Raw genomic sequence first — 27,482 nt, 5'->3', positions numbered from 1 at the left:
TGGAAAGATGACGATGATAAAATTTTCCCACCACCACCACCATAATCATCATCATCACCATAATCATCATCGTGTATATATATGATATCTCGAAATTTGTGCGCATATGAACGATCCCGAGGTGTCCAAAATTAATCCTGAGCCCTCCACTACGGCGCGCCTTAAGCCCTGGTGTGGAATTATGTGTTGAAACTTAAAACCCATAACCTTATTCCATTTTTGAACTAATGCGGCTTTGCCGTATTTTCGGTACTGAACGAATTATATAAATTCGTGACCTTTGTATGCAAGTTACGATGTATTATTAATCCATATGAAATGTAAATTATTAGAATAGCTTCTTTTTATGAGCCGTCAGGATTGCCTACTGGGAAGAGTAGCAATTCTGAGAAACATGAGACTTACATGGATTTCAGAAGCCCCTAATAAATGAACTCTGCCGAAGGAATCATTGCAGACTGCGGCCTTTTTTCAGGCTTAAAAAAGCACGCAAAGAAATTTAAAGCGAGTTGGTCATACAGCAACATTTTCATTTCCTGAGCATAGGTTATCCTTAACATTAGAAAACGCAGGTTCCTAGACACCTTTCTTCTATTTAAAAAAATATAATTTATTCCTGTGTGTACATTTAAATGTATATTGTGTCTACATGGCGTTCACAGCCACAAGCAAAAAAATAATGAAATGAAAATACGGATGACGTAGCCACCGCTGCTGCTTTTAGGGCCCGTGTCCTCCGGTGGTAATGGTTTGAAGGGATAAATGGAAAGTATGACAGTCAGCCGTGCACGTATGCCCCAACAATGATGCAGCAAGCTTTTTACCCACAACAAAACTTCAAGTGAAAAGGCAAAGGCAATTAAAAAAGAAATTTCAACTGGTGAAAAACTTTGGAGAGCAGGGTTAGGTGGTCTGGGGTCAGCATCGGCAGGGGGGGGGGGGGGGGGGGGAGGGAGAGGGTAGTGCTGCCCCCCATGAATCACCGGAGAGGGCTGGGGCCCTCTCCCCACCTCCCCTCTCCCTCCCCTTCCCCCTGTCGGCGCCTTTGATGAGAGCTCTTTTCAGCTGGTTGAAACTGTGCTAATAGTTGATGTAGAGTAATGGCCGATACAGGAGTATTGCTTTAAGGCCACAGGGGCCTCAGCCTAGGCTTTTGTGCAGCACCAGTGTTGTACGGAACGGCGTTACAAGGAACGGCGTTCCTGGAACTAGTTCCTTTTTGGAGGAACGGAGGAACGCCACCGTTCCATTAAGGGTCGGTGGAACTGTAACGGTAACTCGTTATGTTTTTGAAGGAATGGCAGGAACGGCGTTCCTGCCGTTACATCGCTAGGATTTGGCTGTTTTTGATGCCAAGGCTCGAGTACGAAAATACACAAGTTGCTACTGTGTTTCTCTTCCTATAAGCTGGCCAACTTTCCCGCCCTTCAGCCGTAAGTGCTTCCTCAAAGGTCAAAGGCAGAAGAATAACCACGCAGCAGGCCGCAGCTTGTGCTTGCTTTCATGCTGGTTGAACTTACGCGGCGTTCGACGGGTGAATAGCGTAGCCGCGAGAATGCTTTTCACCTTTCATCGTTTGCCTGGTGAGGTCAGGACGCGCGTCTGGCCGATAGAATTTGTCCCTGACGGGGAAAGATTGTCTAATAAGGGATCCGGAGATTTCGGTGTCGGACCTCTAGGTGCAGCACGTTTCGGTGCGGACATTTCTGTGCACGGAAATTTTGGTGCACGACGTCTTGGCCCAGACATTTTGAGTCACGGATTTCCCAGGCATTCTTTGAACATTTTAGCTTTAATATTGTAATTTCGTGACTTGATATGATTTTACGTTCGAGACTAGTGCTTGCCCCGTCGTGCGTGAAAATTAACGCTAAACCCTCGCGGGCTTTCAACCTTTTTTTTTATTATTTTAACATTCATGAGAACAACCCTAATACTTTAAGTGTTTTGGAAGCGCTTTGCTTTCACTTCACCCAACGGGGCCAGACGCTGCTGCTTTTAGCCCGTTCTGCCCCCCCCCCCCTCACACACAAACACACAGCAAAGCATCTGCGAAAAAAAAAAGCCACAGAAAAACGAGGTAGTAAGCGCGTGTGCATTCCGTTTTAATTATTTTCTCCATCAATGTCGTATTTGTTGCATTGGGTTTCGGTTCTACTTAAAACTAACCAGCCAACGATCGCACTTACGGTGGCGTTACTTAGGGGAGGGGAAGGCTGAGCCCGGCGGCTACAAGCCCCCTTGTAGAAAGAGAGGGGTGTCACTTGTGGTTCACCATTGCGTCAACTGGACTTCGAAAACTTGAACACGACTGTTGCCGCTCTCGTCACATTGCCTTATTCAATTTTTTCGCTCCTTATAATGGGAGAAAGCAATGTCCAGGATATGCGCGACTTGAAGAGTTGATTCTTAATGGGGAGACTGAAGGCGAAGAAAGAGCGATTCCTGGAGTGGAGGCGCCATCGGTATGACCGCGACGCGCGGAAGGGCGTAGCTAGCAAACTATAGTGGCCATTGTGTTCTCAGCGGCTTTTTGGGTGGCTTTTTGTTGCACATTATAGAGGTTTCGTGAGCTCCTGGTGAATGTAAAGCTTTTTCCTGTATCACTGCAGTGAGGCTTCGGAGACCGTGAATTCCGCCAAGCCTGTAGGATTTGCAGGGGAAACCAAAAATAATATGATTGAAAAAGAAATGTGGACGAGATTCGAGCGTGCAGGCGGAAAAGGGGGGCTAGGACATAGAATTAAAATCTGGTGAATGTAGGCGTCTAAACATAAAATGAAGGTTTGTTTTCCCGAACCAGACGAGTGGAATTTGTATGCACAACCCGTACGCCCTTAATCAACATTTAGGACATTAGAAGCTGCGGCTGTTTTCAAAAAGGCCCGTTCTTCCTCCACGACAATATCGTAGACCAGTGTTCGCAAATTCATTTTAGCAAGGCAGCCCAGCCTACGTAATATCCTTCATAAGGTTTTCTGCATTCTGGGGGGCTAGCTAATGTTTACGTTTTGGATATTGAGAGTGTGCATGCAATTTGTAATTTTGGGGGTGTGTAATTTTTAAAAAATACAAAAAAGGCATCGGACCATCGTAAACACCGGTCTTAGCTAAAAAAGAGCGAATATAAATTCACAACCAATCGTAAATGAACAAAACGTGTGCTAAAGAATTCAATAGGCTGCAAAACAGGTGCCCCAGGAATAGGTATTAAACAAAAATATATAAATGCAGAATTTCTAGAAATACCTGGCAAAGATCAAACGTGACATCAATAAATAAATAAATTTACTGCTCCAGATTGTTATCCATATTTCCGCAGTTAAGCGGAAATAAAAATATAACGGCTCTCGCAAACAGGCAAGTACCGGATAATTTGGTCGCCGAAAAGTTTGCAAACCGAAATGTCCGCACACCGAAATTTCCGAGCACCGAAACGCCCGTACACCGATATGTCCGTACACCGGAATGTCCGTACACCGAAATTTCCGCACACAAACATCCTGCACCGAAATGTCCTAGCGCCGTCTGGAGTTGGTCTGGTGCTCCCTGAAAAAATTCGCCTTGGAGATTTTCTTTTGATTATTATTATCTCCAGATAATCTGCTGCCGGCGGTGTTAATATTCGTGTAATATACGTAGTTCGATGTCAGTTTAAAATTTCTCACTTAATTTCGCCCCAGGATTATCCGAAACTATATTTTAATTTAAAAACCTAATTGTAACGCTAATGTAACGATACGTTCCAATTTTCGAAGGGGAACTGGAACGCGTTCCTTTCGCAATAAAGGAACTTGTAACGGGAACTCGTTTCGAAATTGGGAAGGAACGAGGAACGAGCTTTCGTTCCTATTTTACAGGAACGTGTACAACACTGTGCAGCACTCACCAAGGTCACACTGTAGAAATTCACGGCCGGCTTTACAGATAGCGACCTCCCCATAGCAGCCGGCGACGATGGGAGCCAGTGTGCCGAAAATTTGCGGTGTGGGGACGGCGACCTCCGTCAGGTGGTGCGAAATTTAATCCCAACCTCGCCAGCTTCGCTTCCCTGGCAGTGCGGCTGCTCGCATAAAATGAAGCGGCCGTACGGCAATCCGTACCGACCGTTCCAGTCCGTACGTATTTCACCGGTAAGCACCCAGAATATACGGTTTAGTCTGGACCCGCTTCTCAGCTACGCAAACTTCAACATATGAAAAGAAACCACACTGCTAACGTATCTGCCAGCTCGACTAGCGTTCTTTATTTTACAGCATTACCATTCGTTTTAAACATTCCGAAATTTTGTAGACTTTATTCAGCTTTAGCTTTCTTCTCAGGTCAAGCCCCGTCGTGCAAAAGTTCACAGCGGAAGCTTGAATTTGTGCACAAAGCAGCTCCAACATAGCCATCGGTGTGCTGAAGCGCCGTCATTCTTGCGCTAAAACGCAACGTTGTTCCAGCAAATGGAGCACTAATCGACGCAAAAATCTTCCACGGCTCCGGCGTTTCCACTATAACTGTGGCACGCTTGTAGAAGCTCCCTCGGGGTGGCTTAAATGCCAGTATAAGTGGCGAAGTTTGACACCCGGATGTAAGTGAGGAAAAAAAAATGTGATGAGGAGAAGGTCAAATGAGTGAGGGGAGGGGAAGGGTAGTGCAGCACAAAAGGGGATGACGAGGGAAGGAGGGACGGTGGGATAGACAGGGAAATGAGAGGACGGGAATAGGGCGAAAAAAATTTAGCGGAAGGTGAGGGAATGGTGAGGTGGAGGTGGACAAGCGCGAATGAGTGAATGGAAAATATGAGGAAGTAGGGGAGTGGACGAGTGGGAGGAAACGGCATGCGTGGTGGTGAAGAAAATTGTGGTGTGGCGAGGATAGAAGGACCTGGGGGAGAGAGAAGTAGAAAGGAAAACCGAAAAGAGGCGGAAGGGGACGTGGGGACCCTGAAGAAGGATTGAGAATAACAGAGGGTGAGGGGAATAGGAGGAACAAGGGGAACGGAAGCAGACGAAAAAAGACGAGGGGCTGAAAGTTTAGGGAGGGGGATTGCCTTTCTCTCTCTACACTGTACCGCTACCTGTATTTCCCTTCCCCCAACGCCCCAAGTTGAATGTAGGTGTGCCCTTAGCCGAGCACGATAATACCCTTGGTGTAACTTTCTCTCGGAATACCAAATCCCTTACTATACCGCTACTACGCTCAGGGGAAATGGGCAGGGCCAGAGGAGAAGAGTAATGTGGAGCGGGCAGAGGTAGAGGAGTCCGCATGGAGGGTAGAGTATTGGAGGGGCAGAAGAGTGGCAGCGTCGTGGTCGAAGGATCAGGGATGAGGGGAAGAAGGGAGGAGCAAAATCGTGTCAGGGGTGGTGAACAAAGAAGAGGATATGTATAGAGAGGAGGTGAATTTGATAAGAAAGAGAGGAGGAAAAGAGCACGAGGGTTGGAAGGGGAAGGAAAAGGTGTCATCGCCTTTCGTTATCATTTGCAGCGAAGCATGCAGATTCGCGTCCAATTTTTCAGATGAGGTAAACGATCATTCGATGTTATTATACCAACGCTTTCAAGTCAGCCCATTTCCCTTCGCTCGGACTGTAGACTTTAAGACTACCATATTCTTGAGGGAAATCCGTCGCTAGTCCCTACGCGAGCCGCACCTCAGCGAGAGTGCCGTCATGCACAGCGGAGACGCGCTCCATCTTAAAGACGACAGTTTTTCTTCGGCTACCCAAACGCTAAAATTTTGGTCTGTCTGTCTTTCTGTCCCTCGATTTATCCACCCGACCAAAGTGAAACAGACGCTGCACAATAGGTTTATATACCCACAGACAAATCTAAACGGCTAAGTCAGATGGCAATGTTCATACTTGTCAACATAGTTGAGCCAAAACGAAATATTACGCTTATCTGGGGCAACACATCAATACACAAGGGATATGCGCAGTGCTTTGTTAATTAAAAAAACACGGATGGTTGATTTCAATAAAGATACATCCAGAAAAATACAAAAGCGGTCGCCCATAGTTTCCCTCGCAGAATTTTACAAATTCAAACGGCAACAGCAACGAAATGTTCCATAGTGTATAGTGTTCACGTTCCCCTTGGAACGCACGGGGAGTAAGTATGGTGCCTCGATTCTCGCGCGTCTCCGCCGTATACGGCAGAGCTGGAATCGGGACATGCGGTGTGGAGCAGTGGAGCGCGGTAAATTTAAATAGACACGAGAAAACCGCTAGCGTGTTTATCCTGGGAAAAACGAGACGGGAGAGGAACAGCATGAGAGGTGAGCCGGAAAGAGAAGGAAGATATTTACTTAACAGGGCCTCCAGACGACTATCGTTTTTCGTCGACATTTGTAACGAAGTGCAGATACGCGGCCAATTTTTTACTTGGCATGGCTCATGAACGAGCTCATAAGTTGTACGTGGCTGAATAAAACCAGAGTATTCTCGTTTAAGGTCTATTTAAATCTCTTTATCAATAAAATTCCATAAAAGGTGTCTTTGTGAGATATTTCTAAAATTTTCATGCAAGACGAACAAGAAAAATTGGCGAAGCTTGCACTACGTCGCGCAAGGCTTGAACCACAGCGAAGCTGGAGGATTTTGTTCTGATGCACCACCACGCATTTCATTGGCTTTGAAATTGTTTATTTACACGTTCCGTCTTCGCTTTTCACTGTTATAGTAGTAGTCAGCCTCATATCCGTCGCTTTGGTCGTCTTCCTCATGCAAGACTGGCGGGTCCGGATCGTTTTGTCCACAGGCTTTTACATTTCTCCCAAATTGGAACGCGTCAGCTCGCGCTAGAACCGGCGGCAACCTGCTTCGCGAAGTGTGCATCTGTAGCGCGAGCACGTAAACTGATTTCTTGTTTTTTTTTTTTTTTTTTTTTTTGCGAGCGCCACGCGGAAGCCTGGACGACGCCGGGCACTCTTCGCGAGGCGCGTGCTCACGTGCGCGGTAAACAGCGACTAACTATGACCCGGGTTTTCGACACCGCACACATCATGGCCAGCAATAAAAGCTCCGCTGTTAAAAAAAATTAAACCCAGTTCCACCCAGTGTGAAATCTTATGAACCAGCGGAGCTGTGGGTTGTCTTTACGGAGATTCCGTTTAGCTTCGGCTTCTTTCTTGTGCGTCATCTTATAGTCGTCTTAGTCGCTAATTGTCATATAGTTTGTTTCGGGGCACTTTTGATAAAACAAGAGTTAGAGCCGTTTACTGTAATCACACTCCCTCCGTACATGGTCATGCTTCACTGCTCAACATGCAATGTGAGAAAGCCAGCTTACAAAACCAAGCTTACACCAAGGAGGTTAAAAAAATTGTTTTTAACCTCCTTGGCTTACACCAATTTTTTATAGTCGGCTTTACACCTTAACACATATGCATTGGTGGAAAGACATCTTTTCAGGGGTTAAGTAAGCCGTCATAACAATATGACGAACCCAGGACCTGCGTTTATTCTTTTGTGGACTTTTTTATACTGGGCACCAGTTCTTGCGGGGCGGAGATACCTGCTCTAGAGGGAGCGTGACCAGGACAGGCTGTCGTCATTCCGAGCCATATAACAGCTCCGCTGTTAAAAATGTTTCCGTTTTTGATTTTGGTGCCGTGAGCGGAAAGAAGCGATACTGCAACCCAAGCTAGAGAGGAAAGTATGGCGTCTCCCATGGCGTCAAGAGCTTAGATGGCAGTTTCCCCTCTCCAGTATGAAACTATAATGCCCGGATGGCCCTAAAAAAATATTTTTTTTCCTTTTAAAGACAATAGTCTTTGTTACTTAAACGCGGTAAGTGTTGTCTGCTTGTCTGCCTGTCTGTCCCTAGATTCAGCCGCTAAAAGTTAAAAGAATTCTTGAAGGAGACGTTTATATAGGCAAAACATTTCCGAACTGCTAACTGCTAAATATGGTTGCAGTGTTCATATTTGCCAACATTTATGAGGAAAAAGAAAACATTAGTCATGTTTGAGTCAAAACGTCAATACGTAGGTGATATCTGCAGTATTCTTTTAATTAAAAATACATGGCTCCTTGATTTTTGTGGCAGCAAAAGAAAAAATGCGCCTTGAAACAAATGCTTTGACCCAAAAATACAAAAAGCGCTAGTGCGCTACACTAGCCCTCCTGGGGCATTCCAAGAAGTCCAACAGCAACAAAAGGTTTCAGTAGATTGCGCCGGAGCAGTGGAACGCGGTAAAATTGAATTGACTTCAGCAACCCTCCACCGGGTTTATTATGGGAAGAACGTCAGAGTTGAGGGGGAAAGAGAAAATATGAATTTCCGTAGCAAGGACGGCAACGACTGTCGTCTTTCGGCGACACGTCCATTGTTTTAGAGTTCTTAATGATAAATCTTCCGCTTTTCACGGTGCTGCTTGGCTTTTTTGTGTGTGCTTGCTTTCTTAAACACCCCTTTGAAATCATTATCAGAAAGTGAGCGCACATAAAGTCACATACACAACTTTGCCTAGAAACTTTCTCTAGACGTTGCACAAGCCCTTGCGCGCTGCCAACCGCATTTAGGCCCGTAAGTATGTATTTTTAAGCCTGCATGTCTACTATCGAGGTAGTCGACACAGTAAAATGACCGTACCTACCAGGAGTACGACATGCACGTACATAAAAAATGCGCTAATGGTGGCACACTACAGCCTTCATACAGGAGAACAAGGTAACTCATTTCAAGAGATGGTTGATCGCAGGATCGAGCAATTGAACCGTTCTGTATTATGGGACCACTTGTGTGGCATCACAACAAGGTTATTTTAACACTTTTTAGGCAGTTCGCGTGCACTCTTGAAGAGTATATTTCACTTTTACTCTCGAACTTTGAACACTCCGCATTACGTACCGCCCCGTGCGATGGCACATGGATGCGTACGATCTTCTATATTTAACGGACACTTTGTCCGGCGGCGGAGAGGCACAGGGGAGTGCTGATGTCTGCGGCCAGAAGGCGTCATCAGGCATCTTCCTCCAGGACAGCGGATTGTGGATTAAAGTTTGCATGTAGGGGGTTCTCTCACGCTACCCGTCCGGTAGAATAGGCGAGGCTGAGCCAGCAGTCGGCGTCTTTTGTCGCGTCTCGTGCATGCCTGTGGCGGAAATTCTGTTGCCGTTTTCCTGTACTCCTCTTGCTATCGCTCACAGTATTACGCGCATATAAGACTCTCATCTGACGGAATGCACCGCATCTTCCTCGTCAGTGCCACCACAACAAGGGTAACTTAGTTCTCCCGCTTTTCGTGTCGTCGAGTCCGTAGCAAGAACGGGGATGTGCTAACGAGTAAACTTTACTATCAATGCAACGCGCTTATTTCTTTTTTGTGCCGCGCACTGGCAGATGAAGGAGGGAGTAACGACAGGGATATTTTCAGTGAACCGTCCGGCTGTTTTGACATCAGAGGTGATACACGCTATTGGTTCCAAAAGCTTTTGTACGAACTCGTGCTTATATACTGGGGCGGTATTCCCGTGTTTTGTCCCTTTTGTGTCCCTTTCAAAAGTGTCCCTTTTGAGCGAGCCCTGATTGCCTACAAGCGAACACCCGGATGTGACGCCATGCAAGCACGGCGGAGCTATGAGCCGTGGCTACTCGGAGCAGACGATTTGGAGCAGACGATTTTTCGTTGCCATATTGTTGATTCGCTCGCGGAACAATAAACACATAAAATATACTCTGATATGGTTTCAGTTCTTTAAAATGCGTTTGCAAGAACAGTTACGGTATTTGAATCAAAGGCCCACTGCTTAACCGGAAGTAAGTCACGATGAAAGGGACGCAAAAAGGACGTTTTCAAAGGGACAGTTACGAGAATACCGCCCCTGATCGTGACCCGTCATCATTGCAACCATCATTAGGAGCATAAACAGGGAATGCTTACGGCGATGAGTCGGGACGTAGGCGAACATCTTCGTAAGTACGCACCGTCATCATCATCGCAATCATAAGTTCTCTCAAATGTCATTATGATACAGCCCCTTACTCACGCGAAGTGAAAAAGGACACAAATTGCTTTCCTGTGGAACTTCGAGAACTAAGAGATATCAGTTTTACATTGTGTTACACCAAGTTATTGAGGGGGGGGGGGGGTGAAAGGGAGTATTTAATGATAGCTATCCCAGTCCGCTTTTTGAAAAATTATTCCCAAATTGGGAGTAGTTCCGCACTGTTGTCATATTGTTACTATTTTGCTAACTGTATTTCTACCCATTTTTTTTGCGCCAGGTGTCACAGCAAAAATAATCTAAAACAACGCATGAGTAAGCAGGCTATATGCATGATACCGCCCCAGGTTCCATATAAAGTATAAGAAATCAAGGATTGAGTGTGATGGCGTAAAAGTGAAAAAAAAAGATATATTTGTTGTGCCATCATTCCATTTCTCCAGAGCATGGGGAGCTTGGGAATGAAAATTAGCAAGTAAAGAAATTGCTGAACATATACATTATGAGGGCACGCGTTATCGTGCCTGCCACTGCATTTCGGATGTAGTGCTTTAGGTGCTCTGCAGTTCTTCCCGTTCTTCCTGTTTTCCAAGCGTTCAACTCACCTGATGTGTCTTATTGCCAGGCGTTCTTTTATGACCCCCATAATGTTTTGGGGGTTATTAACGTTGCTCAGTATTTCACCAGGGGACAAGGTGGGTTGGTTTACTGGTGTTTTATTAGACAGCATGGAATTCCTGCTTAGTTTGCGTGCCATCTGTGTGTTAGCTGCGTCTTTCTGTAGCTATCGAATAGAATCGCAGTCGATTTTTGAGCAGCTGGCCTTACATCCACTTACCTTAGAAATTGCAACACCAAACAAAACACCGTGCAAAGTGGAAGTCGTTGAGGCTTACCCACAAATTGCCATCTTTTTCCGAAGAAAAATTGGGGCACGAGAAATACCGTTCACACTCCAAATTGAAAGAGAGCTTCGACCGAAGCAAATGGACGCGTGGCAGCCGGCCCCTAGGCACAAACCATGATTGTTGGAAACAGCGGTCGATAAGTGCATACATTGGGACGGCAGCGTCTAGGTCGCCTTGTATGGACAGTTCTGGCACTGCACGCGGATATAAAAATAAGCGCTTATTCGGTGAAGTATTTCTCTATAAATTTGCTGAAACGAGATATTTAGCTGTCGAAATAGCTACACTGCTTGTGTACTGTTTGTCACTTAGAATGTTACTGTTCGTGTTGCCCTAGAATACCTGACAAAGGGAGCCGGCTTAAGAGTGAACTGTGCGGTGTTCTAGGTCGCAGAAACATGAATTGTATGACCGACAACCTCCCCAGCCCCCTATTGGTTTTCAATGCATTGCCTAGCTGACAAATAGCCTGGCTGACACCGGACTGGTGGGCGTAATAGCGAAATCGCACTGTGTCTTTCAAACAGGTGTGTGGTTACACTCCTATTTTGTAATTTGAACATGATACATGCCAGGCTGAGCTAAACTTTGTCTCTGCGGACGTTTGTGTGCACTCCACAGCATCCCCATCGTCGTCGTCATCATCTTAGTGAAGAGGCCCTGGACATCTCCCTCTCCTCGTGTCACCTTTTCAAGGGGACAGCTCCCGCTCTCATCACTTATGAATTCCGTGTTATATAATAACAGCGAAGCTGTTTAGCAAATCGTTATTTGTCGTGTCCGCTGTTAAAAATACCGAGAAAAATCCGAGCACCCGTGAGTGCATGCCTCGCGGCGATATCGAGGCAGTTAAAAAAATGCCAAGAAAATGCCGAGCGCTCGTGTGTGTGTGCCTTGCGGCAACCGCCCAGCATTCCCGGCACCCGTTTGTCAAGCCAAGCACACCCACTTAGGAAGATTGGCCAAGATTGACTAAAAAAAAAAAAAAAAAAAAAAAAAAAAAAAAAAAAAAAAAGGACTCCTGCGTTCGCCGTAATCGTGACAACTCTTGCTCGGAACGAGAAAGACACGACATAGCGTGCACCCCTCCAAGATAATTTCCAATGACTGTCACTTCCAAATTAAAAAAAAAAAAAAATGAAGGAAGCTCATATTTATAGCAACACTGATGGAGTAAACGTCGTTGTGGCAGCGAAGAAGATGATTGATTGTGGGGTTTAACGCGCCGACGCAACGCAGGCGATGAGGCGCGCCGTAGTGGAGGGCTCCGGATTAATTTTGACCACCTAGGGATCTTTATCGTGCGCCGAAATCTCGTACACACGGGCGTTTTTGCTTTTCGCCTCCATCAGAAAAGCGGCCGCCGCGGCCGGGAATCGAACCCGCGACCTCGTGCTCAGCAGCGCAACGCCTTAGCCACTGAGCCACCGCGGCGGGTGGCAGCGAAGAAGAAGCAAATGGGTTGCAATCGTGGACCTAAACCGTCGTGATGGTCGTGAAGGTTGCGTACAGCTTCGCTACCTTCAAGTGTTACGCGTTAGTGCGAGCTTCCTATATATATATATTTAAATTCCAAAACTATTACCAGGGCGTAGAGGAGGCCGGAGTGCTACATTAGTATGGACAAGTTTCTTGTGGTTGACCCTCCTTAGTGCGTGCACTCTAAAAGCGCAGTCATCTGCACAAACTGACCTCCACAACCCGATGAAGGCTGGTGTGCGCACCTATTCCTGTTTCCATCGCGCGCATGCACGCAGGAAGGATGGGCGTGGCAGGGAAAACGCTCTCAAACTTTGGAACCTGGCCAACTTTCCACATATTTTGACTATTCGAGGACCCAGTAGTGCGCACACATATTGATCTGCCGTCTTCCTGGATTGTGGCGTAGCCGTTGCCTTCACTCGCGCCTATATTTATTTTTAAACGCAGCAAACAGCGCCGTACACCGGAGAGACTTGCATTTTGCAGAAGCCGCCCGCACGTCATTGAGTCGGCGTAGAGGTTCGGAAGCGTTATCAATAACGCGCGGCTGTCTGCGTGTACATACACCGTGTTGGTAGCGTTCTGCGCACTCGTAGTGCCTTCTCTGGCGCGACGGTGCTGTAGCGTGCGTGCCTATATGTTGCGCGCTCGGCCCTTCGCATTGACGACGAACGTCGATGCGCCCCACGGTTGTTTGGTTTCGGCTTATTGAATATCGCATATCCCACACGAACCGAGTGGGCTCGCCGGGCAGTGTTGGTGCATGCGGACACTCGCGACGGCCGCGGTGTTGTTACACGCGCGATTGAAATGACGAACGAGGTTTGCGGCAGGCGCGGTCGTATAGATGCGTGTACGTACGCCCGCGCACGGAAGAAAATCTATTCGCACTGTTTGCGCATTGGAAATCTGTGCGTGATTGGAGTTCGGCCGCATGCGGCGTGGCTTTCGATTGATCCGACGTCCGTGCGTGTTTGCGGCGGCGGCATGCGAGGCTGTCAGAAGCCGCCGTATGCGTATACGGGAGCCGAACGGTGCCAACTCGACGAAAACGGAGGTTTGGTATAGCGCGCGCTTAATGTACCAGAGGTGAATGCTCCTATGTAAGTGGCTGAAAGTTCACCAGAGGTTCATACACCTTGAGCGATATAGCTAACAAATTGACTATGGCTAGAAAGCGCACGGGTTGGGTTATGCACGCTCTGAGAACGTATTCCTGAAAGCGTGTAGGGCAGTTTACAGACTTCCCTAAGTTACTGTGCACGGTGCACCAATATTAACAGCGGAGCTGTTTTGTGGCTGCTATGCTGGTCTGCGTCATGTTCTCTGGAGAGCAGGATTCTCCGCTGCGCGAAAACCGGTACCCCGTATAGAAAAATTTATTGAAAATAAAAACAAGGTCCTAAGGCCTCCATATTTTGATACAAAACGGCTTATATTGCCCCTAAAAGGTGTCTTTTTAGCAACTCATTCTTGCTCTAGGGGGATGCCGACTTTACAAAAACCGGCGTAAGTTTGGTTTTTCTAAGCTGGCTTTTCCACATTGCCTGTTGGGCAGTGAAGCATGGCCATCTGGGGAGGGAGCATGATTACAGAAAACGGCTCTCATTCTTGTGTTATCGAAACTGTCCCGAAGCAAAAATATATGATCATTATCGCCAAGACGACTCTTGTATTGGTATTGAGATGTATTGAGATTTTACTAATACTTGGGTTACATTCATCTAAAAAGTATGCAGCAGTTTACTTTTTTGTGCGAAAGTTGTCGCCGGCAAGAAATGTGCGAAATGTAGCTTTCACCTCAGCCGCAGTGTAAGGAAGCCGTCCAGCGAGCAAACAAGTCGGCATTCCAGACGCGGTGTACGCACAGCTCTGATTCATTCTTGGTCAATCTCCCATGTTGGTATTACGCACTGTGTGTAGCTATATGGGTAGGGGCTCGGGACAACTTTGTTTTCCTTGGCACCTGATGAATCTCCGCAGCTGCTCAGCGACCGGCTGACTTGTGCTTTTTGCCAATGGCCCACTTTAGAGGCAGAAAATTCATATCCCCCTCTGAGGTATACACATAAGGGGATAGGCATCTTTCTCTAATAAAAGCACCCACGTACGCACAAATGCAGTAAACCCTTGGCACAAGAGGCTGGCTTTGTTGTACACGACACATTAAAAGCGGTGACAATTTGCTCTCAACGCATCGCAGTTGCGCAGTTGTGACTGTTAAACAATTTAAATAACGCAAGATCTCGAATAAAGCGACTTTGTTATAATGAGGGTTCACTGTATGGGAACATGGCACGGGGACTGCTGAATGAATTTCATACCTTAAAGAATAATTTATAAGCTGAATATGTAAGGCATGCGAAACAGTGTGTTCTCCAATAGTTCTGTAGAAACTGGCGCTCGGAACACAGCGCTAAGAACCGGGGAGACCTACACGTAAACGTGAAATGGCAATCAACAGCTTCCTGCGTGCAGTGATCGGACTTAAATAACGAAATCCTCTGCAGATGGTTTTGTAACCCGTAAATTTCACCAATATTCGTTCACAAAATTCGACCGGTATAGTTTTAATGCTCGTTTTATGGCCCTTCCAGGTTCTTCTGAGGATAAAAAGACACTTAGAATACTTTACTCATGTTGTCCTGTACCTATGTAACATTTGATATTGAAACGAAACAAGGAACAGTAAGTTCTCACCGAAACGGTGGATAAAAAAAGCTCACCGTTTTATCGCGTGCGACCACCGGGCCAAAGGCAGTTTCCGCGAATTCCTCTCATCTTCGAAGTCCGCGCGAGTGTACTGTAGGTACGGTCGCTCATAAAGTCTCCCGCTCCTCCTCAGTACACGCGTAAAACACTACACCCGTGGCCACCAAGTCGTCAGGCTTCATGAGCGGCGGTCATCGGAAATTTCTAGGCTGATCCACGAGGTATACAGTTGCGTACAGCGTACACAAACTGAAATATTCCAGTCTCGTCGCAGCGCAGAAGGCAGACGTTCAAGCCCGACATCTGCGTCGGAGTCAGATCGACACCGCCCTCAGTCCTAGCTGCGGGGACGGCACTGCCGATGTCGTCGTCGTATACCAGGAACGACGTCTCCTGGCCGTACACGGCCGTCCCACGGCAGTGTCGTGCACGCAAGCGGGCGAAAAGCGAATTGCCTCGCGGGCGGCTCGTCCCCCCGTAACGTGGTGACTCGTATTTGCACTGATCGGAATCCAAAAACGCGCTGCCCACTTCGTCGTCGCGTATAGCGTAGCCCGGCTCTGCCTGCAGTCTGCGGGCACTGGCATTAATAAAACATTTCCAACGCGGGCTAAGCAGCCAGGGATAATGCGCGCTGTTGATGCGTTGTTCACAAGGTGCATGGTATATATAAGCTCGGAACACTGTGTCCTCCGGTGGTGCGTACGCGCATGCGCGTTGGGGCTGTCTTCTGCGGCCTCGGCAACCTCTCCTTGTCTCGCTGAACCCCAAGCGCTGAAACCACAGCGAGGGGTTTCCTTTCCGCTCGAGACGAGAGATGCAGACGCCACAACCCCGAACTTAATTCGTGTTTCCGTCTTTCTGGGTAGTTTGAAGGTGCTTTTTAGTCGCAAGGATGCCGCGGAGGTCTTCTTCAGGTCAAGCGGAGGCCCATGGTAACTTCTGTTAACCTTGCATTGTCGGAAGAAAGTAGACGAAGAGTCAGGATATATGTTATAAACTTGAAGCTTGGGGGTCTCATAAATGTGCTTTGGTTCCAACTCGAAATCGAAGGAGGAAAAAAAAAATTGCTCGAATAAGCGGGGCTAGAGTTATAGGGAGTAATTTCAAATGGACATTCCGTTCGTCTGGAGAAGTACACGGGCTATGAGAGTAATGCGGCCATTTGGATTAAACGTGCTCGAGTAATTGAGATTCCACTGCATCCAAGGATGTATACAGTGATGTTTATGTAAAAAACGTTGCAATATATTTCGCCGTATAAGAAGAAAAATTAACGCCCTAATGGTGCATCGAAACGCAACCCATGCTGCAAAAATAAGTTTCAGAGGAAAATATGTAGTCGCTCACTAAACCACCAATATTAACTATGCATGGGCTTACGTTTAAAAGACCGTCGGATGACAATAAGCCTGAATCACAATCAGCGCGACAAAGCAATTAAGTACCGGCTGAAGCTACGCGCATAGTGTAGGAACAGCAAGAGTACCGTACTATATTTCGCCGCTACGGATATTGCAGGCAAATGTTTTTCTTTAAAAATTAAAGTACCCTGAAACACTGCCGTTAAACGCTTTCATTCTTTCCTTCGTGCCTGGAGGCACTTCGAAAGATATATACTTATCCCAATACAAAGTGACACTATGTGATTTCCTTGTCGCAGTAGATACGTCTGGCCCATCGCGGCTAATAGCCGCGATGTGGCTTGAGTGACGTCACTCAAGTCCGCAAACAAAGCTTAGGCCGACAAAGGGAATAAAATCTTTTAAACGAATAACTAGCTATTCCGATTATCGCCATTATCCGTTTTTTCCTCCTCACCATCATCATCAGCAGCAGCAGTAGCCGCAAAAGTAGCGGCAGCAGCGTGGCTGTGTATACTGCACTAACGAAGTCCTCTTTGTTCATCCAGCCGACACTGTCGCAGAGCAGTAACATTTGATTTGGGTGCTTCGTAGCCACCAACCTAAGTACTGGATTTGATTATTGCCTACGTTCGAAAAGGATTTCAGATTTATCAAAAAAAGTTTGAAAAAAGTGTTGCGGGCTGCCCGCGCTGTCTCAATGGCTACTTTTGTAGCCAATGAGAAACAATAGGGCCATAGGCTCGACTCACGGCTGGCGGGATGCTTTGTTTCGGCGTACTAGTACTTTTGGCGTACTAGAAACCCACCTAGCCTAAAATAATTCCTTGGGGTAGCGACGTGTTTGCGTGTACAGAAGCTTAGTCGTCGCATTAAGGCCCGCATATGAACGCAAACCGACACCACTTGTGGTGGACGTCGTCCAAGAACATGAACTGCTGGCCCGGAAAGCCTCAACTGGGACGCCAGTAGAGTATATGAAAATAATTTAGTCACCAAAGCTTTTTTCCTTGGCGGGGTGAACGTTGCTAAATGATGCTACAAAACGTCTGGCGGGAAATAATCAACACTACTCCCACGCATAGGAACAACTGCATGTAAAAAAGGCCGGCAGGCGTTGCTTTCCGAGCAGGGATCTCACAGATACGAACGCTGTGCTAGCAAGAGCGCGTATTCTTCCCTGTACATCAACACAGACACTGAGAAATTGGTAGAAGCCAGTAACTGACTTTCGAAAAAAAACGAATCCGAAAAAGTGAAACCAAGTGACAGAGTCGAGTTCTTGGACGACCTTTATTTGCGGCGAAATGGATCGTTTTATTGCACGGGTAGCGCGAACGCGGAGCCAACTTCTCCCGCTGCAACCGCGAGCCGAACGTCGAGGCGCGACTGGCGCCCGTCGAGGCTGCCGTCGAGTCGCAGCCGGCGGCCCGGCGCTGTTGCGCGGAGCGTCCGCGCGTCGGCGCCACCGACGCGGAGCGGCGTCGTTCGGCCGCGCGGACGTCCCGCCCGCGTGCGCGCTGCGCGCGTGCGCAGTCCGGCCCCCCGGAGAGGCGTCCCCGCTCGGAGCCCCCTCCCGTGGCCCCTCCCGCCGCGCAGTGGGCGCCCCTGGGGCCGCATAGCGAAGCCAGTGCTCGGCGGAGTCAGATGTGCGCGGCGCCCGTGCGGAGGGCGGCATGGCAGCGTCGAACCCGTACATCGGCACGTCGGCAGTGTCCAGCCTGACGTCGGTGCACCTGCCGCCGAGCCAGGCCATGCAGGTTGCGTCGCAGCCGACGGCGGGCTACGGCCGCGAGCCGCCCGAGATGAAGTACATGCCCCCGCAGCCGCACCACCAGGGAGGCCCCAACGGCCTGTCGGGCCACCACCACCATCACCAGTGGGTGTCGCTGCAGACGGACGCCTCCATGTGGTCCATGGCGCCCAGCAGCATGGCCGACATCAAGCCCGCGCAGGCGGCCGAGCTGGGCGGCCACCACCCGCTGAGCGGCCACCACCCGCGCACCGCGGCGCAGCACATGGGCTCGTGGCACCCGGCCGTGTCCCCGCACATGGCCGGCGCCATGGGCGGCATGCACCCGCAGCACCACCAGCACCACCACCACCCGTACGGCGGCATGAACGGCATGCTGGGCGGCGCGGCCCACCCAGCCATGCGAGAGGTCCCTCACGCCGACCAGGTGCCCCCCCACCCGCACATGCACGGGCAGCATGACCCGCGCGCGCTGGACCACCACCACCGGCACCCCAGCGAGAGCGGCGAGGAGGAGGCGCCTAGTTCGGACGATCTGGAACAGTTCGCCAAGCAGTTCAAGCAGCGCCGCATCAAGCTCGGATTCACCCAGGCCGACGTCGGGCTCGCCCTGGGCACGCTGTACGGTAACGTCTTCAGCCAGACCACCATCTGCCGGTTCGAGGCGCTCCAGTTGAGCTTCAAGAACATGTGCAAGCTCAAGCCGCTGCTGGCCAAGTGGCTCGAGGAGGCCGACTCGACCACGGGCTCGCCCACCTCCATCGACAAGATCGCCGCCCAGGGACGCAAGCGCAAGAAGCGCACCAGCATCGAGGTGTCGGTCAAGGGCGCGCTCGAGTCGCACTTCCACAAGCAGCCCAAGCCGTCCGCCCAGGAGATCGCCTCCCTGGCCGACAGCCTGCAGTTGGAGAAGGAAGTGGTCCGCGTCTGGTTCTGCAACCGGCGGCAGAAGGAGAAGCGGATGACGCCGCCCATCAACCAGCCGCAGGCTGGGGCACCCGGCGGCGGACCCCCGACGCCGGACCTCATGATGTGCCACGGCGGCTCTCCGGGCGACATGCACCACCACTCGCCGCCGGCCATGCACATGCAGTCGCCGCCGCCGCCCCCGCCCCCGCCGCCGCACGCCGCGCTCCACCCGGGCCAGTCGCTGGCGGCCCACTGACCCACGCTGTACCCCTGCCTGTTCAGCTCCTGCGACGACACCTAGCCGTCGACCGGGACCCCGCTGACGGACAGGGGTGCGCGAGTCACACCCGCCGCCGCGTACAAAAGTGCAATCCCCCGCGATCGTGCTCTCTTCTGCCACCCGCTTGTACATAGGCCGCCGACTGGGACGGACTACTCCGCGGGCTGGCGGCGGCGGCGCCGATGGGGGCCTCGCCGCCGCAGGACCTTCTGCCGCTGCTGCTGCTCCCGTGCCTCGAGTTGTGTGGTGCGTTTGCGTGCGCGCGCTACGCCCGTGGGTGATGATGATGAGCGAACCATGATCTTCGGAACGACACAGCAGATGAAGAAAAAAAAGAAAGGTGCCAACCAACGACTCTGTGCCGACGACCCTGCGGTGTTGTCGTCGTCGGCCCTGCTGCTTCGTTTGCGCAGCAATGTGACGACAGCCTGTACACACTCACAGCGACACACACGTGCACTCACACGCACACGACACACACACACACAAACGGCGACGCGGTTCGCGTTTCGCACGTCTCGCGCTCCATCCCGACACCCACACTGAGACGGAGACAGGCATGCCCAACTAGTCCAGGTAGGCAGACAGCACTTCTCTCGCTCACTCCGACCCTCCTTTCTTCTTTCCGCCGTTTCATGCGCATGTCTGGTCGCTCCGCTGACCGAGGGTCTGCTTTCTGGTTCCTCTTCCACGTGCGTTAATGCTTCGGTGTATCTTTGGACCCATATTTCCTTTCCTGTCGTTCTACGAGTTGCCTTGTCTCCCGGACTCGTCTGTTGTGAGCTGCTCGAAAAATTGAAAAAAAAGGAAAAACAGCTTTCTTTACGTAACTTGTTAAAGCCTAAAATCTTGTTAAAGCCTAACATTTGACCATTCGTAGTTAGCCACCGAATTTTCGGAAGATCTTGCGCTTCCTGCGTGTCACTAACCGCTGATTTTGCTAGCGGAGTGTCTGGAACGATAGCAATATACGCGCTTGCTGCTGCCCAGTCTGGCTGATGTACGGGCAAGCCACCAAGCCAGCCGTGCCTTTTAAACTTACGAATGAGGCATGTTCGCCTTCATAGGTGCAAAATGTTGTTCCGAGCAGCTTTTAACAGGTGTCGAGTCCTGGTGAGACAAGTGGCAGCCCGTTCGTTTCCACTTTTGCCTGTGCCTCGGGTTGCGCCCGTGCGAACGGTCCACCGGTCGTCCCGTGCTGGGAACGACCGTATTTGTCTTTCACAAGCGAGACGTAATATACCTCAGAAACCATTCCGCCTGTTGCTGCCGTCGTTGTTGTATCCTAAATTTTCTTGCTTTTTTTTTTGCGTTTGTGTTTGGAGTTCTGCCTGTGTGTGAGCGTGCTTTATTGTTTTTTTTAGTTCCTCCTTTCACGTGTTTGTTAAAAGCCTTGTTGCGCTCTTGTCACAGCCATTTAGGCTATCCGTGTCACACCACATACGTACTGTACGTTCCGATATACCCGTCAAGCTTTATGTGGTGACAGAAAAAAAAAAACATGTACAGGGAGAGGGTTAGGTGAGAAGTAAATACCGTCAGTGACATCTGCCCAGGTTCACGTGCGTATTCGGTAAGGTCGTGTAAATTTTCTATTGGAGGCAAAAGAAATGTTTCTGATTGTTCCCGTTTTATGAACAAACAAATATGCAATGAAACATAACGGCCGCGGCTTAAGAATTAACCCAGACAAAAAGGTAGGGCCTTCGCAAAGAAAGGTTTTGAAGGCGATGCTCGGGTCTTCAAGGAGCAACCAGACATCGATTGCTGAGACGAAGCGAGCAAGTAGGCTTTTGCAGGATCACCGTCCTGTCTTTACATTCGGCGCCCAATCTGAATTTATACGAAAAAAATAGTTCCTCGGGCTTCCTCAATTATACGGAAACTTCAAAGTGCCTCTTTGTCTTCGACTTTCGTTAGCTGCGTTCTTCCGTTCTCATCAAACGCTATTTCCTTGAAATCGCTCCGATGATTATTTTTCGGCTTCCTGGAGCCCAGCCTGTAGCTTCGCTGCGCTGTTACCGAAAAAAGGAAATAAATACCAAGAAGTTTAATGACGTGCTCAAAAAAGGCCAATAATAGCGCCACAGCCCTCTAGCATGGTGGGTCCGCGCCACTCATATAAGTGAACAAAGATATTTCAACATCCGAAGACGAGCCTTTTGTCTTCCACTTGGGCACGTACCGCGCTGCTAACGAACTTCGCGGGAGTGGCAGATTCGTGGTTTCGAAATTGCGCGCGCCTTGCTAAAACGCGCGTCTTTTGTCGAGTTGCTGACTTTTACTCAAACCCGCCTCATCGTGGCCTACGAGGCATTCCGCGCCATCGTCGCCTGTCGTCTTTTTCAGCTGTAGCAGGGTGACACAATAGACGTGTTCCATCTGCCACAAGCATTCCCTGAAGTCATTCGGGCGAGAGCAAAGCGCATCGGCGCTTGTATAGGCGAAGGCGTGCGCGCAACAGGGCAGCGAAATGTGTCTGAACTCGAGTGCCCTTATTCGGAAAAGCGCGCAAGCTACTCGACCGCGGGCGCCAACACAGCTATGCCGCGTGCATTGTGATGACAGCGTTGAGCAAAAAGGTCGCCCAAAGAGAAACCTGAAGCCCCGTGTGACGCGCGCGGTAGTGGAGAAAAACTGAGAAAGATGAAAGTTCAGCAGGCCTATAATAATACATTGTTGCCGTCATGCGCTTTTTGACGAGGAGGCTGTGGAGCGAGGCTCGTCTCAGACATAACAAGTGTGTTGGCCGCGCGCTCTGTACTTTAGCCAGTTGCTGTGCTTCGCTTTCAAATCGTTCGCTTGGCAACATGCTCATTTTCTGGTCTCGCGGTACAGCCGGTGTGCCACAGGGATGCAGCCTGTGACCTCCGTTGTTCATTTCCTCTACAGGTCTTTTTTTTTTTGTAATTTTTGTAGTCTGATTACAAATTGTTTTTGAAGGAACGTCGCAAGGCAAAGAGGACTAAAAAACTAATTTTTCTGGACAAAACGCACGTAGAAGGAAAAAAATCTATGAAGCCGCTGTCGTTACTGTTTCCTTAATTATCAACGTCACTCGGCTTGTTCACATAGTGCGCGGTTTTCTTGCCAGGCTGGTTTTTTTTTTTAATTCGTGTTTGTATCCAGGATGCAGCTTAAACAAAAGTGAACCAAAACGAACGCAATTTATTCTTTGATTCATTCCGCAGAGCGAACGTGATATCCAGTTTGGGCGATAAACTGGAGAACGTGCGAGGGCGAAATGCTTCGACGTATGCGTTTTCGTATCCAATTTATTATATGACGCCAATCTTAACAGCTCTTCTCGCGATGTATCGTGCACAAGATTGATGATACCATTCATTAGGCCATGAAAAGAGCCAAATTAGCCTGGCACTGTCGTTCGATGAATGAAATCCGCACCAGAGGGAGTGAAACGGTTTATTTTAGTCAAACTAGAGACCATGAAGGTTATCTTTTGTTCATTCTTCAATGGGTGCTTGCTCAGTGAAAGCTGCCATTCTTTATTAGAGCTGCCGGATACCTCTACACGTATTAAGTTTATTCTGAGATAATTTTAGCTTTTTTCACGCATCAGGACGGTCAACGCGAAACACTACTAATAATAAGTAGGCGCCAATGAAAGGAAACAAACATCATGAGTAACGGCTTCGAATTTTCCCCGCTTTTTTATTATTATTATTTTTTGCACCGGGTCGACTTAAAATGAGCCTGGTACATATACACTGGCACGTTCAGACGAGCTACTTTATGAACAGTTGGTGTCTGCCGCTTGGACAAGCCTAGCGTTACTATGTCAGGTTCAGGGCAAACGTCACAGACGGGCATATGCGCAGGAAACGAAAGCTGTAACCGAATAAAAAACAAAGAAACTTGGGAACAGTCAGTCTAGTATAGTAATAGCCGAGCTCTAACGCATGCAAAATTCCGCAGCACCGCAGAAAAGGAAGCAAAAAGAGAAAAGCGGCGTGTTACGATTGCGAGAAATTAACGCCACTGTTACGTTCATTTTCGCCTTTTCTGTTTTTGCTTTGTTATATAGGAGTTCATGTCACCGAGTGTGCGCATGTTATTCCAGGTGGAGGCCACAACACGTGGCAGTTGCGTTGGTATTCTATGAAATTATAGTTTTGTTTTAGAAGGAGATATCGAGCTGCGTTACGCGCTAAAATTAAAAATGAATAATGATTTTGTAAGCTAAGTTTAATTTGAAAGACTTGATTTCCGCAGACTTTGCTAGTTGTCCGACTGCACGATGTTCTAAGATAAGCGCTACAAAGCTGCTCGGTCCTTGAGATGTAATAAGCAATGCTCCCATTTTTCTCTTTGCTGTTCTTTAGTTTTCACCTGTTGCATCAAGGAAAGCAGAGTACATTTCTTTTCCGTAATGGCAATAGTCTGTGCGGTTGATGTTAGGTGTCACCTTACGGTAACTCTTTAACCAGCTGTACTCGTATAGCTGTAAAAGGATCGGCACAGAAACTTTCACCGCCATACTCGCTACTCGCGGTTGGAATAACACAGTTGACCAAGAAAAAAAATTAACAACCATATAATCTCATTCCTCATGGTGCCGAATGAGTTCGCGCCTAAGGCATTGCTTAGAAACGAGAATACTGTTATCTGAGGCAGGGAGATAGTGCGGTACCGTTTGTTCGTACTGTTACCAGAATGCTTGTCGGCCGCTTGTACACCCTTGAGCTCGCACAGACCATGGATTTTGTTTCGTCCAGGCTCGCGTGTGGTTGTGCGCCCGTCTGCGTGTGGGGTGCACGTGTTCATGTGCTCTGTACAGAATTCGAATTCAGGGAATAGTAATAATAATACGCTCGCGCTGCGAGCAAGCAGTGGAGCTTTAACGGGCGTGTAGGGGGCCATCACGCGCTCCGGGCTGTCGCAGTCGAAGCGTGGTTATTTGTGCAACACGCTGTCGTCCACAGCAGTACCTCATCTCACGCAGTGATGTCTGTGCTGAAGTACCTTTGGGTTTTCGCTCGCCCCCTTTCCCATATCTTGTTCTTCGTGCAGGCGCTTGTCGCTTGTAGAGTTTTTGATCTTCTCAAGGTGCATGGCGTTGCTGGCTGTCTCATCATGCCTTTTCGTATAGGTTGTGTAAGGGCCTTCTGTGGGTGCAGGCTCGGCCTTCGTGAGCTTGATGCTTATGCTCACCGTTGAAAAGAGTGAAGCAAAAAGGGACGGAACTGGCAGCAGTGAACGTAGGATATTCTGCCTTGCTAAACACTATCCTTGCTAAACAGGATCATTTGGTACGTCAAGACGCCCGCGTTCGTTGCGGCTTGAAGGCGATAAGAAAAGACTGAAATGTCGGTTGTTCTTTTGTTGTTGTTTTTTGAGCCGGGTCGTCGCGTTAACAATACACACGGACAGATTCGACGATTTCACCCTGTTGTTTCGGGAATCAAATGTGCAGCCTTTGGCTACGTTCTGTTCTTTTTTAGATTTATTTGAAGTGAACATTGATCTTTACTTTGCCATTTCATTACGTCGGAGTGTTTCCACGAGCTGTCGCAACGTCACCGCGAGCATTGACTAATGCTGCCCAGCCTAACAGTCCGTGGGAAACTATTTAACTCATTGAATTTTTGGGCTACGTAAGGCTAAGTCGGTGTGCACACCACAAAGGGCGAGACATGATACGGCGAACGTTTGTTTGCGGAAAGATTGATGCAGTGCCGATGTTGGTGTTTACTCTGCCGGCTGCATTTGTTTCTTCATTCACGAAGGTTAAATACGCATTGATTAATAAGATAATAACCTACTTCCGTTTGTTTAATCACCATTTGCACATCGCCGGCTGTCTATTTGCAATGAACATTGCTACTGGCAATGCTGCCTTAAGTGACGTTGCGACGCCTTGTATGCTGGTCTTGTTTACCCTTGCAAAGGAATCGCTGCCATTGTTTGGTTTTTACAATTGTTTCCCTCCAGCCACGCGCCATCGAAAAAAAAAAAACTGAGTGGGCGGGAAAAAAGAAGCACAATTGCATGACGCGTTTGACGTCACTTCTTCGTGAGATGTCTTGAGTGACGCAAGCAAAATATGCTGATTATTTTCTTTATCCTCGCCACCTTTGTAACATAACATAGTAAGCAGCCAACTGCTGCTGGCACCAAACAGGACTATTCTCATGCGAACTATTATGTTTAGTCGGCGCATAAGTAGAACTAAACTAATGGAAACGTGCGGCTTGGTTGGGAGCGCTGTGATGGATCGACTGTGCCGCCAGACAAGCGACGCGCTCATCTCGTTTCAGCATGGCCGAGCAAGCGTTTTCAGGCTTACACGGAAGCGACGTCAAAATTATACATACAAGGCAACCAAAAGGCAAATATTTATGGGTTACAATTGATACCGTATCCTGCTTCCAGCGTTGCCTTAAAAGGGATAGAAGGTCGTAGTTTTTTTTTGTTTTGTTTTTTTTTGTACGCAGCTCAACTGTCAGGACAACGTTTTCAAAAAAATTACGATTGATTTTTTTCTTCTAAGGACAGTTTATGTATGTATCACGTGCGAAGTGTTATTTAGGCATGATAAAGTGTGGAAAGACTTGGGAGGGTATTGATTGCGGTCCTGAAAAAAGCGTGTCAGTCAGCCACGTAACTGGCAAAACATTATCGCATGACTCAGGTTTCTGCTTCTGCGTGACGTCATCAAGAAATAACCTTTCATTGAGTTTTCAATACCGGCTTGAATACCCACTTGCGTGATTAATTTTACGCCCTGTTGGTATTATTAGCTACCATCATAGTTCACACAGACGGAGCGAGTTCTACACGAACGTGTCTTAGGAATCTCATTACGTGTTCCTGGAGGTGGCTTCATGTTTGTTGACCTTTCATCGAGGCGCTAAATGTCAACACTTGTCTTCTACTCATTCCACGCTCATCCTGTACCTTCGCTTTCTTATTTTCTCGTTTTCAAACATTCCAAACGCATGTTCCATAACAAAAGAAAAACCACTGAACGAACCACCGGTGCGGCCACACTCAAATTGTGTCCATGTTCTCCCCCCTCCCCCCTTTTTTTTGTTCTTTTCGTTGTGGCAATGTTTGTGTTTGTTTTTCTCCATGCTTTTGCTACAACATTCCAGGACAAAGATAGAGGAAAGATGCTTGTACACAAGATAGAGAGAAAGAAAGAAAACGAGAAAAGAAAGCTATTTCACACTCGAGCATGGCCTCGTGTTCCGTGTCTCGATCGAGTCATTGAAATTTCGCTTGTGTACATAGAACCATGTGAACATGACAGTGTGTGCGTGTGCGCGTGTGCATATGTGTGTGCAAAGACAGAACTAAGTGGCGACCTAGCGCATATGTGTATATGTGGCGTGTTGGTGCGCGTGAGGGGTGTGCGTGCAACGAGAGCGACGTTGTGTCCCCTCCCGCACGCACGGTGGTGTACATATAGGAACACAAGAGACTTCGACAAAGAGAGACTGCTCTATATGTGTATACATCATATAGTTGTCTACGACCTTTTTTTTTTTTTTTCTTGCTCTTCGCCGCTGTGGTTGACTAATAGTTGCGCTTGCCGTGTATGTGTGTGTTTATCGCTTGATTTTTCAAGTCTGTACCTTCTTTCGATCCCAACTGCCTTTTCCAACCCCCTTTTTTCGTTCCTTGCCCACTTGTTTCACGTGACCGACGTTCCAGTAGCGCCATCTATTGGCGTGTGGGTGAAATGCACGGGTCTCCCATTACATCCCGGTAACGGCGCTCTCTGCCACCCCACTTCCCGGCTTCCTTCTCCCCCATTTCTCTTTCACATCCAGTTTTTTTTTTTCTCGAACGAGTGATCGATGATGAAAAAGTGAACACAAGAGTGATGATTATATGCGGACATTTTTATGATGGACACAGTTCGTATACATAAATATATTTGTGCCTGTAAAAAGCGAACCCCTGTCTCAACTGCCTCGTTTCTTTTTCCACCTGTTACACACACGCACACACACCCAAACCAACAGCGCGCCATGGTGAGACTCAGAGCGGGAGTAGTCCGAGCGCTTGAACTATAGAAGCAGCGCCATTTGCAAGCACAGTCGCTCTATCTGGAGATATGCACTCGACCTATATTATGTGCACTGTTCGCCACCGGGTTGTCTAACAT

The 27,482-nt window shown here is 48.4% G+C and overlaps 2 protein-coding genes and 1 long non-coding RNA gene across 3 annotated transcripts in view; 2 read left to right on the top strand and 1 right to left on the bottom strand.

The window, feature by feature from the left end:
- The window catches only part of LOC144151856 (uncharacterized), a 168,986-nt gene extending 153,299 nt beyond the window's left edge, over window positions 1-15,687 (bottom strand). Inside the window, exon 1 of the long non-coding RNA XR_013318992.1 lies at window positions 15,057-15,687. This is a non-coding gene — a long non-coding RNA (uncharacterized LOC144151856). The remainder of the gene's footprint in view (window positions 1-15,056) is intronic.
- LOC144151855 (uncharacterized) overlaps window positions 1-27,482 on the top strand; it is a gene marked incomplete in the record, with an annotated part of 237,826 nt that overhangs the window by 158,443 nt on the left and 51,901 nt on the right.
- On the top strand, window positions 17,734-27,271 carry Vvl (ventral veins lacking). Its single transcript, XM_077684442.1, has one exon. It carries the CDS (start codon window positions 18,083-18,085, stop codon window positions 19,322-19,324), a length of 1,242 nt encoding a protein of 413 aa, XP_077540568.1. The 5' UTR covers window positions 17,734-18,082; the 3' UTR covers window positions 19,325-27,271.

This window comes from Haemaphysalis longicornis, unplaced genomic scaffold (assembly GCF_048455015.1).
Source record: "Haemaphysalis longicornis isolate Haplotype H1 unplaced genomic scaffold, Haemaphysalis longicornis Haplotype H1 scaffold_9, whole genome shotgun sequence".
Taxonomy (NCBI): domain Eukaryota; kingdom Metazoa; phylum Arthropoda; class Arachnida; order Ixodida; family Ixodidae; genus Haemaphysalis; species Haemaphysalis longicornis.
This window is presented reverse-complemented; position numbering and strand designations above follow the sequence as displayed.

What these genes read in the sequence shown, in the direction of transcription:
- Vvl (XM_077684442.1), top strand. Translation starts at nt 18,083, where the DNA reads ATGGCAGCGTCGAACCCGTACATCGGCACGTCGGCAGTGTCCAGCCTG.